The 17,266-nt window shown below is 42.3% G+C and overlaps 1 protein-coding gene across 1 annotated transcript; it reads right to left on the bottom strand.

Moving 5' to 3' along the window:
- Positions 1-276: 276 nt before the first annotated feature.
- On the bottom strand, positions 277-16,976 carry vps11 (VPS11 core subunit of CORVET and HOPS complexes). The gene is made up of 16 exons (XM_063203730.1): positions 16,825-16,976; positions 16,399-16,547; positions 16,177-16,312; positions 15,910-16,073; positions 13,922-14,169; positions 12,086-12,287; positions 11,181-11,332; positions 9,259-9,445; positions 8,781-8,924; positions 8,277-8,474; positions 6,738-6,899; positions 5,958-6,091; positions 5,037-5,239; positions 3,747-3,918; positions 2,670-2,892; positions 277-1,237 (listed from the first exon to the last, which is right to left on the bottom strand). The coding sequence occupies exons 1-16, from the start codon at positions 16,964-16,966 to the stop codon at positions 1,073-1,075; spliced, it is 2,781 nt and encodes a 926-aa protein (XP_063059800.1). The 5' UTR covers positions 16,967-16,976; the 3' UTR covers positions 277-1,072.
- Positions 16,977-17,266: the final 290 nt, after the last annotated feature.

Here is a 17,266-nt window from a genome sequence, read left to right as displayed (position 1 = left end):
AAGTCAGAGTTAACTGCGCTTCTATGACTATGGTCCTACCTTCGAAACCATAAATCAAGACTTCTCCAGAAAGATATGAATGTATCCTGGGGGTGCAGTGGTGCAGCACGCTAAGCCCCTCACATCATGCCTATGGGGAACCCGATTCGAGTCTAGCCGGGGTCATTTCCCGGCCCTGCTCTATCTCTCTCTCCCAATCGTTTCCTGTCCCATCTCATAACGTCCTGTAATAATAAAGCCCCAAAAAACCAAAACACTTAAAAAAAAAAGAAGATATGAATGTATCCAAAAGAACAAAGCTTTTATTAGTCTTATGCCGTTTCATGGATATTTTGCAAATAGTTGAATAGGTGATACAGTACAAGTGTTAGCAACATGCACCACCGGAGAAGACACTTGATCAGAACAACAGTTACAGAAGCATTTGACATGTTAGTTTCAATTTCATAATTACAACATGAGTACAGCAGTGAGGCTTTTTATCATTCATTTGGTAAAGTGCGAGATCCTTTCTCTTCCATTTCTTGAGTGAGGGTCATGTAACCTAGTTTTTCACCATGGTATGCAATTTAAATCTTAAATGTAGGCTATGGTACGCAAAATGTCATTCTTGGTTGTGTGCCACCACCACACACAAAAATAAGACATCAAAAGCCTGGTGTTAGTGCGTAAATAGTTGGTGATGAGCAAACCAGATTTATTAGTTACAGTCCAGTGCCACATACTCCAAATGACTGTTTTTTATCTGCCAAAATCAACCAGGTGACTGCTGAATTGAATATTAGATCATTTGGAATATGTGGCACTGGATTGTAACCAGGGCTCTAAATTAACTTTTTTCATCACCAGCCAAAATGGCTAGTAGATGTTAATCTTACTAGCCAAACACACACTCACTAATGGGTCAAAGTGGCTAGTAAGTTGGTATTTTCTACCAGCCAAACTGAAATTTCACCAGCATTTGGCCGGTTGGCTGGTGTTAATTTAGAGCCCTGATTGTAACTAATAAATCCAGATTGCCCATCACTGTAAATAGGTAACATCTAGGAGGTTCTACAGTATCGTTCGTTTCTCATGCATTTCTCTTGGTGTGGACAAGAAGATCTCTCTGAAGATCAGCCTCCAGACCACCGGCCATAGCCTTGCCAGGGGGGTCCGTTATCAAGGTGAGTTTGTTGAACACTCCACGGCCAAAGTAGTCTGCTACCACCGAGAAGCCGTCATTGGAACAGCGCAGCTGTCAATCAGAACAAACAGGGAGAAGACAAAACGTTATAACTGTGCACACTAAAGACCAACATTCATTCATTCAATACTTATTCATTTAACAATCGGCTTGCAGAGATGATTCATTAACCCTCAAAAAGTATGCATTAGAGTAGGAGATTCTTTAGAAAACGGTTAGAGGAAGCAATTAAAAAAAAAACATCAAGAAAGGGTGCTTTTGCACACCTCTGTAGTAAGGCAGGTGCGTAGGAAATTTACCCCAGTGAGGGTGTCATTAAAGTGTTAAAAAAGATGCTGCAGACTATACATTCCACCATTCCACCAGCAAGTTGAAATACACCGTTTCTGTCATTCAACCATCTTCAGATAAAAAATTACATTGTATTAAAGCTTGCTGGTGGAATGGATAGTGTGTGGGATCCTTTTTTCACTTAAATATACACATGTACAAGCTTTCCCCTACGTCATACCTTGAGAGTCATGCAGTAGGAAGGGGGGAGGGACAAACGACAGACAGGTTTGATATACAGATCACCAATTCAATCATTTTGAACAGGCCACTTTAAATGATTGGATGCTTTCAGTCCCGTCTGTCCTACAGGTGACTGACGTAATTTATTTCAGTGTTAGAGCACTTTCGTAATTCATGCCTTGTCATCAGAATGTGAAGAGGATTTTCAACAATATAAATAACAGGCAGTCATGGGTAAGCACTAAACAGGTGTCAGGATTGTGGCCCAAGAGATGTCAGTTCGACTGCCGACACCATCAGATTGGTGGGGGGAAAGATTAACCACCGCTCTCCCCCATCCTCCTCCATGACTGAGGTACCCTGAGCATGGATGGTACTGTCCCACTGCACGGCTACCTTCAAGACACCTGGTGTTGAACTGCCCGCTGCCCCCTTGCACAGGTGAGGCATTAATGCAATTTAGTTCTGTGCGTCACAATGACAATGGAATCGTCACTTTCGAGAGTGGTTCAAGAACATATAGTATGGCTAGCACAGCAACAAAGCTGACAAAATGTTAAGATGTATCAGAGGAAATACGGGGGCCAAGACAACCTTTAAAGAATGAAACCTTTAAAAACACAAAAAATAGAGAGAAATCCTTGTGACAAATGGCCATGAAGGAGATGTCAAATCATTTGTATAGCGAGTTGTCATTTGAAATTTCTTTTGTACAGTCGGTCTGGAGTTTGAGTGTCACCAGACAATTTCGGGCATCATCATCATTAGTAATCATTTTTCAATGCCATAAACAAATATGGTTTGGATAAAGTAGGAGTGTTACAAATTTCAGAGTTCACCCCTCCCTCCACTAAACGTTTCTCAATTTGGCGGGTCCAGACCCTCTGTGCAAATGACATTGGTTCGAGGAGATGGTAAAACCAGGCTAGACAGCAGCAGCAGCAGCAGCAGCGGTGGTAAGTTCCCACACCTGTCTGTTGAAGTGGTCGTGCAGGTCCCTCTTCTGGTCCTGGGCGCGCAGCATGTCCATGACCTTGCGGTTCTCGGGCGTGCAGGTGGGGCACTCGGCCTCGCTCTCCGCGTAGCTCTCGAAGCAGTGCTGGTGGAACGAGTGGCCGCACAGGAAGTGCACCGACGGCAGCTCCAGCGGGCTGTTGCACATGCTGCACTTGGTCTTCTGGAAGATCTTTGCACTGTTGATTGGTCATAACACAAGAACAAAATGGGAGATACTTCAGTGGCGAGCAATACGATTCAGGGGTGTGTTTCGCGACAGCGTTGTTGCTGACTAAGTTAGTGCCGTAATTTACTTGGTTGCAATGCAAATTTCCCAACCTACTAAGTTGCTAACTGGTTAGCAACAATGCTTTCAAGAAACAGTTGTGGTATGCTCACATTAGACTTTCATCCAAAGTGATTAGGTGCAGGGTATTATTTATAATCCCTGGGACAATTGTGGGGTTAGGCGTCTTGCTCAAGGGCAGTTCAGCCATTAATGAAGGTGGGAGACAACGTGAGTGTTTTTGAGTCTGCCCATCACAAAGGCCTGACCTAAATCATATTGAGCCTTCGTAGGCATGTGTGCAATGTCATGTGTGTCCTGGAAAAGCTATACCATTTCCTAACCTGGTTCTCACTCGATGGTTGTTACCCTGTGCGAGCTCACGAAGTGTAACGAAGATGCACGAAGCACTAGGGGTCTCGCGAGAGCCAGGCTAACCATTTCCCACCTGATGATACAATTCCCAATTCCCAATTGAAAGAGTTTAAAAGACACTTAGACCAAATTGAAATTCGGTGTAATGTATGTGCATTTCTAAATCATATTAAACTAGACAATTTAATTTAATTTAAAGATAGAGAATGAGAAAAAACGATTTTGTGTCTCACATACTGTACAGTGTATGTAAACTTTTGGTTTCAACTGTACTAAATGAGTCAGTTCAATGATTGCACTACTTATATGAACACTCCCATAATCTGATCTCATGGGACCCATTAATACACGTGAAGTGCAAAAACCTTGGCTTGAGCCAGAGGAACACACCTGGTTTTCAGCTCCTGTATTTCAGACCTCAAGTGGGCGGTTTCCTCACGATACTGTCGAATCTTGCGCTCATCATCTTCGATCTGCAGGCTCTCCCTCTGGAGCTTGTTGATGAGGTAGTCCTTGATCACGGACAGTGTGGCTGTTGAGTTGTGGGCCAGTGTCTGCACGACTACGGAGAGGGAAATAAAGCACAGGGTTGTTGTTAGTTGGAGAGGGTATATAGTACCGGTAGTAGAGAAGGGGGGGGCTGTGGCACAGTATGCTAAGCCCCCCACATATGGGCTTGCATGCCCATGATGACCAGTGTTCCAGTACAGCCTGGGTCTATGCCAGCCCTGTCCCATCTCTCTCTCCCACTGTCTTCCTGTCATTCTCTGGACTGTCCTATAATCAATGAAGACACAAAACCCCTAAAACGGGCAGAGGCGATTCTAGGGTCAGATGGGGCCCCAAGCGAAAATGCAAAAGAATGAACATTTCAACCAAAATCGCCACTACTGTGGTAAAGTGTGGTCACAATCTAGGGACTTGGGGGCCCCAAGCGGCTGCCTGCCTGGCCTGGTGGCAAGATGCACCTCTAAAAATAGTGGAGAGGTACCAGTACTTTACTGATAGAAGTATATGAAGGTGTACACTCTACAGCAGCACACAGCACACATCTACACCTACTACTTTCATATATCCATACACACACATATCTGATTATACAGAGAGAAAAAAAGCTAAATTAGTTGCTGAGTTACATGAACGGCCAAGGTTAAATGACAAGGTGAATGAGCATTGTCTCTAGGCCACCCCAGTAATTTGTGGGTAAAAAATGCATTGGCAGTTGGCAGGCTAATGATGAGGTCAAGGGTGCGTTGGAAGGCTTATGATGAGGTCCAGGGGGCGTTTGATTAAAAAAGTTTGAGAACCAGGGGGGCGCTGTGGCGCAGCGCGCTAAGCCCCCCACATGGGGACCCCGGTTCGAATCCGGACGGGGTCATTTCCCAATCCTCCCCCATCTCTCTCACCCACTCATTTCCTGTCAGCATCTCATACTATCCTGTCAATAAAGGCATAAAAAGCCCCTAAAATATATATATATATATAAAAAAAGGGTTGAGAACCACTGCTTTAAATAAATTGCTGTGACATATACACAAAACCAACATCACTTCTCCTGTGAAAACCCCAAATAAAAATACCCCAAATAAAAATACATCAGTGGCTGATTTTATTTTTATAATTAAGATAACACTGAATGATAGCATCACTGTGGCTGACAGTGAGAAGCCCCAGACTTACCAAGAAGTGGAGGCATCAAGTTATTTTGGTCGATATGTTGCAACACCTCGCTGATGTATGCCTTGCAATCTTCCTCTTTGCGTGCGAAATAGCCCAAAGCCTGCTCCCACAAGCACACCTCTTGGTCACCAAAACGCTTGCACGCCTCCACAACTTTCCCATACTCTTCATTTTGCATGTGATAGTGCATGATCTGCTGATACCTGGCAAGGGAAATATTTGGTGTCAGTGCATATCAAGAAACCTAATTGGCATGAAAACCAACATGATCTCACAACATTCTGTGAAATGACCACGGACCATTGTGACAAAATCTGTGGCAGTTTCACAGATTTGGCCAAAATTCTGTGATGGGTTCATGGAAGGGCTTTCTCGATTTTTCCTCATAACGAATTTCCAACTGACAGGTTAGGGTTAGGATTGTTTTGGTTGGGAAACAACTTAAATTGCTATAGCATTCTTTTGTTTAATAACAGGGTACTGACCGACTGGAAAAGGTAGGCTATTTCACCACCGGTTTGTCAGTTTTCTAACGATGGACTCACAAAGTGCTTTCTCTATTTTCCCATAAGTCCCACAGTGACCCCAACACGGAATATTGGCAAAATCTGTGAAAGCGCCACAGATTTCATGTCCGGCAGGTCTGTGTTCATTTCACAAAATTCTGTGAGATCAGGCTGTGATAACAGTTGCTATGTCTACTTCAAGAATCAAGAATCAAAGGATCAAGGCTGAATTACCATCATTACATACACAGAGATAAATGTAGTGAAATTAATTGGCCTGAGCGAAAAAGGCGTGCATTTGAAAGGGGACGGGGTGAATCATTTTATACAGTATATCCGATATCTTCTGGTTCTCTGTAAATTTCTGCAGTGCAATTAAATATTATATCTGAAATATTAAAACAATATTACTTACAGCTTGCCCTTTTCATAGAGGTAAAGGATTCCTTCTTTGAAGTTGTGCATTTGGCAGAGGACAAGTGCCTTGTCGAAGACGGTGTGGTCGCTCCTCAGCAAAGTCAACGCTGCCCCCTTCAGGACTTTCTTTTTCTGAAACAACCAGACAGACAAACAGACATTCTTACAATGATGAAAGCACCAATCGCATATAAATATTACAATTCTAAAAGCACTGATCACCAATAAATATTAAATGTAAAGAATGCTGTCCATAGCTTTTTATTAAAAATGCAACATTCTATTCTATCCAACATGCCACCCATGTCAAATCATTCAGCAATATTGACAATATCTTGGTGTTGATGAAAAGCATAATTTAATCAAGCTATCACTTACTTCACAAACACCAGAAAATCATCATAATTTAATCATGCTATCATTTACTTAACAAACACTAGAAAATCATCCTGAGCAGTACTGCCATTAACTTGCCATCAAACTCCATCAAAGACCACAATGGAAAAAATATTAATTGTGTAATCCTGACTCTCTAATATGTAGTGCGGTTGGTCTGCTGCTGTACCATGTGTTAATTTCATCTGATGAACTGAGATTGTCAAATTAAACCAATCAATCGACTGATCTATTGTATATTGATATGTTTATTTTTTTATCCGTGATATGGATCCCCCTGGGTCTAGAATAAGGAAATTACTTGAAAATCAACCAATCAACATGATCTGCCCATCCCTCCTCCTCCTCCTCCTCCTCCTCCCTCACCTTAGTGCTCCCTCACCTCAGTGTTCTGCTCGTGGGCCCAGTCCTGCAGCCGGAGCTCCAGCAGCGTGTCGTAGACGCCCTGAGAGGAGAGCGGCTCAACCTCGATCATGTGCTCCAGGAAGGCCTTCAGCTCACGAGGGTTGTTGGCGAAAATGGGGATGAACTCCTCCGGACTGGCCTGGTGGTGGTCAGGGAGAAAGGGGGGGAGGCAAAGAGGTCACATGATGATCCCAGAGAAGACTGCCTGAAAGTGTGCTCCATTATATGTTTTTTTTTTTAAAAAGATGTTTTTTTGGCCTTTTTTTACTTTATTAGTGACAGGACAGTGTGAGAGGTGGACAAGAAGCGAACGGGCAGAGAGAGAGAGGGTTAGGCAAACGACCCAGGTCGGGAATCGAATCCGGGTCGGCCGCATGGCAGACGAGTGCCCTACTGGTTGGCCACGGCAAGACCGTGCTCCTTTGAATGTACCCTTTAAATCACTTTTCAATCCATATATTTGCACTTTAGATACTTATTTTATGAACTATATTTGCAATTTAGATAAATTGCTTGGGATGCTTAAAATGTGTCTAAATCATCGAAGCAACAGGTCAGTGATTATATAAAGAAACTTCTGAGTTCACATGGCCAGGACGGGAAAAGTGAACATGGAGAAGCCATTGCTAAGTCTCCATGGGGAGAGAGAAGGAAGAAGGGGTGCAATCAATCTCAAATGTCAAGGATGGTTGTGTGGAGTGTACAAAAAGGACATGTAATTGGGAAATGAGCTTAACCGGATGAACTCAAGATGAGTTTAACCCATGCACGCACGTACGGATACACAGGTATAAGCCTAATGGTTAAAGACATGGACTTAAGATCAGACGGTCGGAGGTTCGAATCCCATCATCTAACCCACATACTGCTCCAGACATCGTAACCAATACCCTGCAACTCACTGGAAGTTGCTTTGGACAAAATAGTCAGCTAAGTGGATTGTAATGTAATAATAATGTAATAAGCACAGGGATTGTTTAAGTAACATCGCAAGAATAGTGTACGATCACTCACTAATAATGACTTCAATACCAAGATTCTTGATGCAAATGGGTCAAAGACGTCTTTGTCATTCAGTGTTACGGACACCTTCCGCCAACTGTAACTGCAAAAACACATGGTTTTTAAATTGTTTCAAGTGAATGGATGACAGCCGAGGCTTTCATGAATTCCCTGTAACAATAAATAAGTAAAAAGACTCATGTTTTTTACAGTTACAGTCAGCAGAAGGCATCCGTTACACTGAATGACAATGCCATTTTGCACGTCTTTGACCCAAATGTATTGAGAATGACCTTAGAAACTGTGCCCTTTGATGCCATTACATTCCATTACACTTAGCTGACGCTTTCATTTATCCAAAGCGACTTACAGCTATTATTTTCAGGGTATTGGTTACAGTCCCTGGAGCAATGTGGGGTTAGGTGCCTTGCTCAACAGCACTTCAGCCACGGCTGCCCCACAGGGTCGATGCTAGGGTCAACTTCCCATGGTCAGAGGTTAGCCGGTACAGTACCTTCTCCATGGAGGCTCTGTCCATGGCGTCCCGGTCAGAGGCGTCCTGGCTGGGGTGGTAGTCGGTGCACAGGCCCTTCAGGAGCAGGGTGGTGCCCTCTGGGACGTGGTGCATTAGAGTTTTGCCATAACGCTTCATGTTGCTCTCTGCCTGCTCGAAAGGAAGTCGGCCTATGTAACGCAGGGCCTCTTGGTAGTTCTGGGGTGCAGGGTGAAAGAAAATGGAGGAGAGAAATAGTAGGGTTATTCCTCAAGTGCACATTTTACAGGCTTCACACACACACACACACACACATACACACACACACACACACACACACACACACACACACATACACACACACACACACACACAGATCTGCTAAAGTTTTCTTGTACCGTGAAATGCCTAAAAGGAGTTACAGAAAACCTTCCACAAACTCCCACTTCAAAAACAATACAATAAACTGACAAAATAAACACACCCCTGATTGACACAAAGTTGAACATGTATGATGCGTGATACCTTCAGATCCTCCAGCTGAATCTTCAGATACCACTCGTGATGCATATGCCTCTCGGCCAAGAAGACGGCGTGACTGTGATAGCCGGCCTGGCGGAGAACCTTGATGGCGATCTCCACATCAAAGTGCACTTCACTTTCACTGCTCTATGGGGGACAAGAAAGCCCACAAGGGAGAACAATTTTAGAGTCATTGATTTTGATGAAATTACCAAATGCTACTTTGCACATTTATTGGATGCACCCCTGAACTTGGAATGGCTTTACTGTGATAGTCCAGTGAAGAGTGAGAGGAAACGAGAGAGAGAGAAAGACAGAGAGAGAGAGAGAGAGAGACAGAGAGAGAGAGAGAGAGAGACAGAGACAGAGAGTAACCGAGTGTGTGTGAGAGAGAGAGACAGAGATGGGTTGGTTTTCATATGGCCCAGGCTGGACTCCAACCTGGGTCGCCATGGGCAACAGGTGTAATAACATGTGGTACCTTGATGAACTCCTCCAGTTTGGAGCTGTCCTTGAGTTTAGTGTAGCAGTTGAGCAGTAGTGTGGTGTGATCAGCGTTTGGGAGCGATTGCCTGTGCAAGGCTTGCAGGTACGCGGTCAGGTTGTGGATCCTCTGGGCATCAAGGAATTTCCGGATCACATAGGATGGTTCAAGCTTCCCTATCGTGCTGCAGAAAATACACATTGTCATTGTATTATTAAATAATGGTATGCCTTGGTCATAATGTATATTTACATTGAGCACAGCAATGTGATTGCGAAGCTAAGGTGGGAAGACTAAGGCCAATGATTGTGGAGGCCAGAGTAACACCCTCTCCAGATGTTGCAGCCAAGATGTTGCAGCCTATCCTCTATCAATTACACTGGCTTCCTATCCATTCACGTATCCATTTCAAAATTCTCCTCCTTGTATACAAGGCCCAGCACAACCTTGCACCCTCCTACATCACAAGTCTCCTCACCCCATACAATCCCACCCGCACACTACGCTCCACTGACTCACTCCTCCTTACAGTTCCCTCCACACACCTGCGCACCATGGGCGACAGGGCATTTAGTGTTGTTGGCCCCAAACTTTGGAATTCACTCCCACTGTCTCTTCGTCAGTGTTCCACACTATCTACTTTTAAATCCAAGCTGAAGACACACCTTTTCATTTCTGCTTTTCCACTTCATTGACAGGCACTTCCACTTTATTTTAATCATCAGTTTATTTTTAATTTTACATATTATTATTTTTTTCCCCCTCATTTTATTTTATTTTCAAATGCATTCTACTTCTTTTCTTACTTGAAAACATTTATCTTTATTGTACTTTTATTTCTATTTTATTTTTGCATTTTAATTACTCTCCTATTGTTAATTCACTGAAGCTTTGTTTTACTTTCCCTACTGTTATGTATTTGTTTTGATTGTAAAGTGTCCTTGGGTATCTTGAAAGGCGCTCAAAAATAAAATTTATTATTATTATTATTATTATTAAGATAAGAAACAGCTTGAGAGAGTGCTACTCTGGGCCTCCAAAATCATTGGCCAAAGTCCTCCCACCTTAGCCTCCCACTGCAACACATCTGTCCCCACTCATCCAGCACACCATCTATCCACGTTCCTACCATCAGGGAGAAGGTACTGCAGCATCCCATGCAATACCTCACGTTTTAGGGACAGTACCTACTAGGGGTGTAAATCACAGCCTTCATGACGATACGATACGGTATCGATTTCTTAAATCTGGGATTCAATTTTTTTTTTGATACTTAAGAATTCCCCACGATACGATGCAATTCGGTTCGATTCGATTTTTTCCAATTACTTTTCCACTACTATTGTGTTATGGAGCTAGGGCATTGCACAGGGGCCAGCGATTCGATTCTTTTAGATTCTTAAGAATGCCCCACGATACGATGCGATTCGATTAAATCGCCGGCCGATACTTCCGATACATCGATACATTTCGATTTTATTTACATCCCTAGTACCCCTACCTACCCACAAGCCATTGGTGTCTTTAATACGCAGTAGCTCTATACAGTTTCTACCTACCTGGCCTACCCACCTCTCTTGCTTATTTTGCACAATGTAACTTCTATGCTTTCATTTCCCTGTTATTTATGTGCCCCCTTGGTTTTCTGGCATGTCTCTCCTTAGTTTTGTTTTGTCTGATTGTATTGTTTAATTTGTGGGCACACCAAAGTACATTCCTAGCAAGAGTATTTTATACTGTTCAAATGGCTAGAATATAAAACTTGAACTTCACCTTGAACTTGAACTAAGAAGAATTTTAAACTGTGATATTCCGTATTCCTCTAGTCTCGGCACCCAAAGCAGCAGCAGGTGTGACAGAGATGCGATAAAAAAACAATAATAAAATAATAAAAATAAAAGTTGTATGCAGTTTCATACCGAATATATTGTTGGATGGCTCCGTCGTGGTCTCCTTTAATGTAGAGATGGTCTCCATACTGCCTGAAGATCTCAGACAGCCCATCATTGTCCAAGTGCTGACTCTTGGCCAAGTTAATCGCCATCACAAAAAGGTTTTTCTTGAACAACATCTGAGAAACAATTAAGACATTAAAATAAGAAACTTTTTTGTTGTCAAATCAGATAGATTGATCAATTGGCACGAAAACAAAACACATTTGGTAGTAGCACTCTATGACCTCTTGGCGACAACTCAGAGGAATATGAATGACATAATGCAATATGAATGTGAAAATGAATATAATCTCAGTGTGTCCCAAAGAACATTTCTTAGCTAAGGTGGTGAGGTGTCAGACACATGCTACCATCATCGTTAGAAAAACCATATTGCGCAAGTTTCATATGAATTATGGTATGAAAACCTCAGAGAAATATATAGCTTGTGCAATTATTTGGAAAAGGAACTTTAAAAATTAGACTAGATTACACTGACAATACAGAATCTTTTCTGGGGATCTAGTTAAGGTGGTATGTTTGTTTGTTTGTTTGTTTGTATTTATGGCCAAATATGCAACTGTGGCTATTTCATGGCCAGTATAGGTAATAAAATTCACATCACATTAAAAGTCAACAATGATACAAATAATTTACATTAAATAAGTTTGGTCACGTCAATACATTTTAAAAATGTCAAAACCATTAAAGGAGGGACCTTATTAGAAATACCAAAAATAGGGTCTTCTTTAAAAAAAACTGTTGTCTTTTCCTTGTAAGAGCAGAGCAAGATAAGTTAAGGTGGTATGTGTCACTACAAGATGCAGGAGAAGACCAAGCATGTACAGATCATCATTAGGGATTTGACACTCGGTTGGTCATGGGCTCACCTCCAACTTTGTCTGCGTGTCCTTTTCTTGCAAAACGAATATCTTTCCATCCCGAGTAAGAACGTAAAAGGAACCCCATTCTGCCAGCACGTCGATGATGTCATCAAATGCTGCACTGTATGCTATAAACTTATTGTCCAGATCGTAGATGGTCAACATTTGCTTTTCCGTCGGAGAGGCCTCTCTGCTTCCAAAACCTGGCCTGTAAAACAAATACACGTACCACATGTATTTAAGTAACTTACGCTTGTTTTATGTATAAGATCTTTGAAGCAGGGGGGGCGCTGTGGCGCAGCGCGCTAAGCCTCCCACATATGGGCTTACATTGCCCGCGGGGACCTGATTCGAGTCCGGCTGGGGTCATTTCCCGACCCTGCCCCATCTCTCTCTCCCAGTCATTTCCTGTCTACTCTTACACTGTCCTATAATGATAAAGTCCAAAAAGCCCCAACAAATACTTTTAAAAAATGATCCTTGGAGCAATGGGTGGTTTGATGCCTACAGTATATCACGAAAGTGAGTACACTCCTCACGCTTTTTGCAGATTTGTGAGTATATCTTTTCATATGAAAGCATTAGAGAAATTTCACTTTGACACAATGATTAGTGACCTTTTAAAAACATATTTAACCGCTTAAATTTCTTGTTCACTCAGAAAAAAAACAAAATACAGTCATTAATGTTTGAACATGTACTCACAAAAGTGAGTACATCCCAGATTGAAATTCGGTAGAGAAGGGGCTGTGTTGGCTCGAATCGTCTCGAAATGAAAAGGGATTAAAAGGGAGGTCATCAGTGTGCATTTCAACTTTTCTTTGCATTGAACTTTTACATTTTGAGTGTGCACCTGGTATCAAGCATGTGTGGTGATAAACAAGTAAGTTTTACAAAAAAGTGTATCCTCTCAATAGCCAAGCATGGTAGTGGGACTGACATGGTTTGGGGATGCATGAATGCTGTCAACATTGGCAATCTGAAATACACCTAAAAGAAACATGCATGTTGACATGCACTGTGACTACTGAAGCAGATCATGATATTCTCCATAGGATTGCATTCAAATCTCACACCAATCTATTTAAGCCAGGTGCACACTCAAAATGTAAAAGTTCAATGCAAAGAAAGGTTGAAACGCACACTGATGACCTACCTTTTAATCCCTTTTCATTTCGAGACGATTCGAGCCAATACAGCCTCTTCTCTACCGGATTTTAATCTGGGGTGTACTCACTTTTGTGAGTACATGTTCAAACATTAATGGCTGTATTTTGCTTTTTTTCTGAGTGAACAAGACATTTAAGCGGTTAAATATGTTGTTAAAAGGTCACTAATCATTGTGTCAAAGTGAAATTTCTGTAATGCTTTCCTATGAAAAGATATACTCACAAATCTGCAAAAACTGTGAGGGGTGTACTCACTTTCCTGATATACTGTAGCTCAAGGACACCTCATGGATGAGGGCATAGAGCACTACCTGCATTCTTCCTGATGGTATGGAATTAAATTCGAATGACTGCCACATCATTAAGATACATTACTTTACATTACATTACTGTATTACACTACATTACGACACAAAGCGACTCAGTTATTTACAGTGTATTGGTTACAGTCCCTTGAGCAATGTGGGATTAGGTACCTTGCTCAAGGGCATTTCAGCCATGCATGAAGGTGTAGAGAGAGGTAAGTGTGGGACTCCAAACTGCTAACCTCTGATCTTAAGACCACCTGCCTAACCATTAATCCACGGCTGCCCAAATCAACAAACAATGCACTCAACAAATGCACACAACAAGTATGAAAAATGCCTTTAAAAAAAAAGACACTGTTGCTTACTTGGTGGGTGACTTCACATCTTTGGTGAGTAGCAACAGGTATCCTCTGTGCCAGTGAGCCAGTAGCTTGTGCCCGTCGAAGGCGAAACAGGGCCCTCGCTCATCCGGCTGGTAAAGGTAGACACAGTCATCTCCCGCCACGATGAACTGGGAGTCTTGCGAGGGGTCGGTAAGCGCTGAACAGCGGAGAGCACAGCCATGTGTATCCAGCTCCAGTTTAGGATACTCCTTTACAGACAGGGTATAGCACTGCCCACACACAGACATACAGTACACACAAAGACACAGACAAACATAATGTTATTACAATGTTACTACATAACACTCCACTTAGCACACACACTAACGCAAGAGTCACATCCAGGCATCAGACAGCAGCATCGCGCTGGATTCCCATTCACTTCACATCAAATGAGGTCAAGGTCGCTTGCATTGGGTTGGATGTGTTCGCTCCATCAAGAGTTGAAAATTGTCAAACCTTTGCCGGATGACGTGCATGTGTCAGAACCAATGAGGCATTTGATGCAAATGCTTCCACCACACAAACCCACCACTGACACAAGCAAATTATGTTGCCATCATACAGTCATGGCCAAAAGTATTGGCACCCCTTCAATTCTGTTAGAAAATACTCAATTTCTTCCAGAAAATGGTTGCAATCACAAATTCTTTGTTATTAATATCTTCATTTGTTTTTCTTGTAATGAAAAAACACAAAAGAGAATGAAAAAAAGTCAAATGAATGATCATTTTACACAAAACTCCAAAAATGGGCCGGACAAAAGTATTGACACCCTCAGCCTAATACTTGGTAGCACAACCTTTAGACAAAATATCTGTGAACAGCCACTTGCGGTAACCATCAATGAGCTTCCTACAACACTCTGCTGGAATTTTAGACCATCCTTCTTGAGATTTGAAGGGTGCTTTCTCCAAACCGCCACTGTGAGACCCCTCCACAGGTTTTCTATGGGATTAGGGGGTGGACTCCTACATTATGCAGCAAAATTTGTTGATAGTCTTTAGACTTCACAATTCCATGCACACGGCGAAGCAGTCCAGTGCCAGAGGCAGCAAAGCAACCTCAAAACATCGGGGAACCTCTGCCATTTTTGACTGTACGGACCAAGTTATTTTCTTTGAAGGCCTCATCTTTTTTCCTGCATTCATTTGAATGGAGAGGAAAACACTGAGGCCTCAAAGAAAAGAATACGGTCTGTACAGTCAAACATGGCAGAGGTTCCCTGATGTTTTGAGGTTGCTTTGCTGCCCCTGGCACTGGACTGCTTGACCATGTGCATGGAATTATGAAGTTTGAAGATTATCAACAAATTTTGCTGCATAATGTAGGAGTCCACCCCCTAATCCCATAGAAAACCTGTGGAGGGGTCTCACAGTGGCAGTTTGGAGAAAGCACCCTTCAAAACTCAAGAAGGATGGTCTAAAATTCCAGCAGAGTGTTGTAGGAAGCTCATTGATGGTTACCGCAAGTGGCTGTTCGCAGATATTTTGTCTAAAGGTTGTGCTACCAAGTATTAGACTGAGGGTGTCAATACTTTTGTCCGGTCCATTTTTTGAGTTTTGTGTAAAATGATAATTCATTTGAATTTTTTTCATTCTCTTTTGTGTTTTTTCATTGCAAGAAAAACAAATGAAGATATTAATAGCAAAGAATTTGTGATTGCAACCATTTTCTGGATTAAATTGAGTATTTTCTATCAGAATTGAAGGGGTGCCAATACTTTTGGCCATGACTGTATGCCATTGTTTTCGTCATTGGCGGATGCTGTTTGACAGCATCTTTGTGAAACACACTGACCTTTGTGCATCACCAAACGCTTGTACATGATCCCAGTGTTACATTGTGATTGGCATCTCTACAAGGTGATTGACATTTCTGGAAATAAAACAAGCTCTGGCAACACAAGGACACAGGTTAGCCAGAATATGCCATGTCACACAATACTAAGTGAGTAAACTTTCATTTACCTGGACTTTCTCCAGTGTGGCAACAAACAGATGAGTGACCTTGCCAGCCTGGCGAAAGGCAAGCCCTGTGATGGGACAGTTGCACTCGTGAAGTGTTAAGGTCTTACTGTGTCTGTCGCGAGTGATGTCACCTTTGGTCAAAACCACACTGCCATCTGTAAATCCTAAATGGACGCACAGCAGGACAACAATTACATGGATTGTATCTTTAAAATAGAAAAAAAAACAAGTCTTAACTCACAGGCATTTAAAAATCCTAATCCTTACCGATGGCCATGAAGTTAAGATTTTCATGCACACTCAGGCACGACACCTCTGTAGGTTTGTTCCCAGGAATGGCTGGAAAAATCCTTGTACACAAAGGATTTCCACTGTCCCGCTTATCCAAATTCCAAACCTTTACCTGAAATGACACGATTACAACAGTGTAACAGTGTTCATTGTGGCTTTTAAAGATTCGTGACACCCAAAGGAGGAGCTTGCTCTTACCAGAGGATTTATGCCCTGCTCATCCTGGCCAACAGACACCAGTATACTGTGTTGCTTCAGCTGGTAAAGGTGTGTCACTCGAAGTTTGTAAGCTTGAAAAGACGACAACTGCAAGGATCGTGTCAAAAACCAAATCTGGCCCTCCATATGTGCAAGATGGTTAAGGAGAAAGCATTGAGAGTTTATTGTAACTATTCTAATGTATCTATCTCGACGGGAAAACATCAAACTTCACTGACATGATACACGTACAAACACGACCCAGCATGATACAACTTCAATCAACTGTGCATTTGCATGTTAAGTGATAGATAAATATAACTATTATTACTGAGATCGACCAATAACAAGACTGGCTGACTGACTGACGTTACCTGTTTTATGTGAGCTAATAGTAAACATGTTTGTTCTTGATTAAAAGGATATCTCCAAGTACAATGTGACCTCGCCCGGAATCACAAGCCGAGATCCCAATAGGTAATATGAAATTCTTGCCATTTTCTCCAGGATCCTTCACTATTTCTTTGTCAAAAAACACAAATCGCCTCCACTGTAAGAAGGCAGCCATTTTTTCTCATCTAGATTCTATTCATCATGTGATGCAAAACGAATGTCATGTGGTAGCAAGGGGCGGAGACGACCTGTCAATTCAAACCGGAAGTAAGGGGCGCTTCTGCAGCATGAATGAAGAAGTCTCGTACAAATGCATAACTCAAAGCAAAAACCTGTGAAATATTTAAAATGCCAGGAGGCTCTGTAACTTTCTAGACCAATTTCACAGGCGAGTTGCTTTAGAACAAAATGCTAAGAGGTCCATAAGCTGCTGCCAGTGTCTTGGCTACCTCACCACATGCCACCATTTGAAGGC

Source organism: Engraulis encrasicolus, chromosome 7 (genome assembly GCF_034702125.1).
Source record: "Engraulis encrasicolus isolate BLACKSEA-1 chromosome 7, IST_EnEncr_1.0, whole genome shotgun sequence".
Lineage (NCBI taxonomy): Eukaryota > Metazoa > Chordata > Actinopteri > Clupeiformes > Engraulidae > Engraulis > Engraulis encrasicolus.
Note: the sequence above shows the minus strand (reverse complement) of the source record. Positions and strands in the feature narration are given on the sequence as shown.

Coding starts and splice junctions, on each gene's coding strand:
- vps11 (XM_063203730.1), bottom strand. CDS start 16,966: ATGGCTGCCTTCTTACAGTGGAGGCGATTTGTGTTTTTTGACAAAGAA. Junction 16,548..16,824: donor AGGTCACATTGTACTTGGAG/ATATCCTTTTAA, acceptor ACCATCTTGCAC/ATATGGAGGGCCAGATTTGG. Junction 1,238..2,669: donor ACGACCACTTCAACAGACAG/GTGTGGGAACTT, acceptor TCTGATTGACAG/CTGCGCTGTTCCAATGACGG.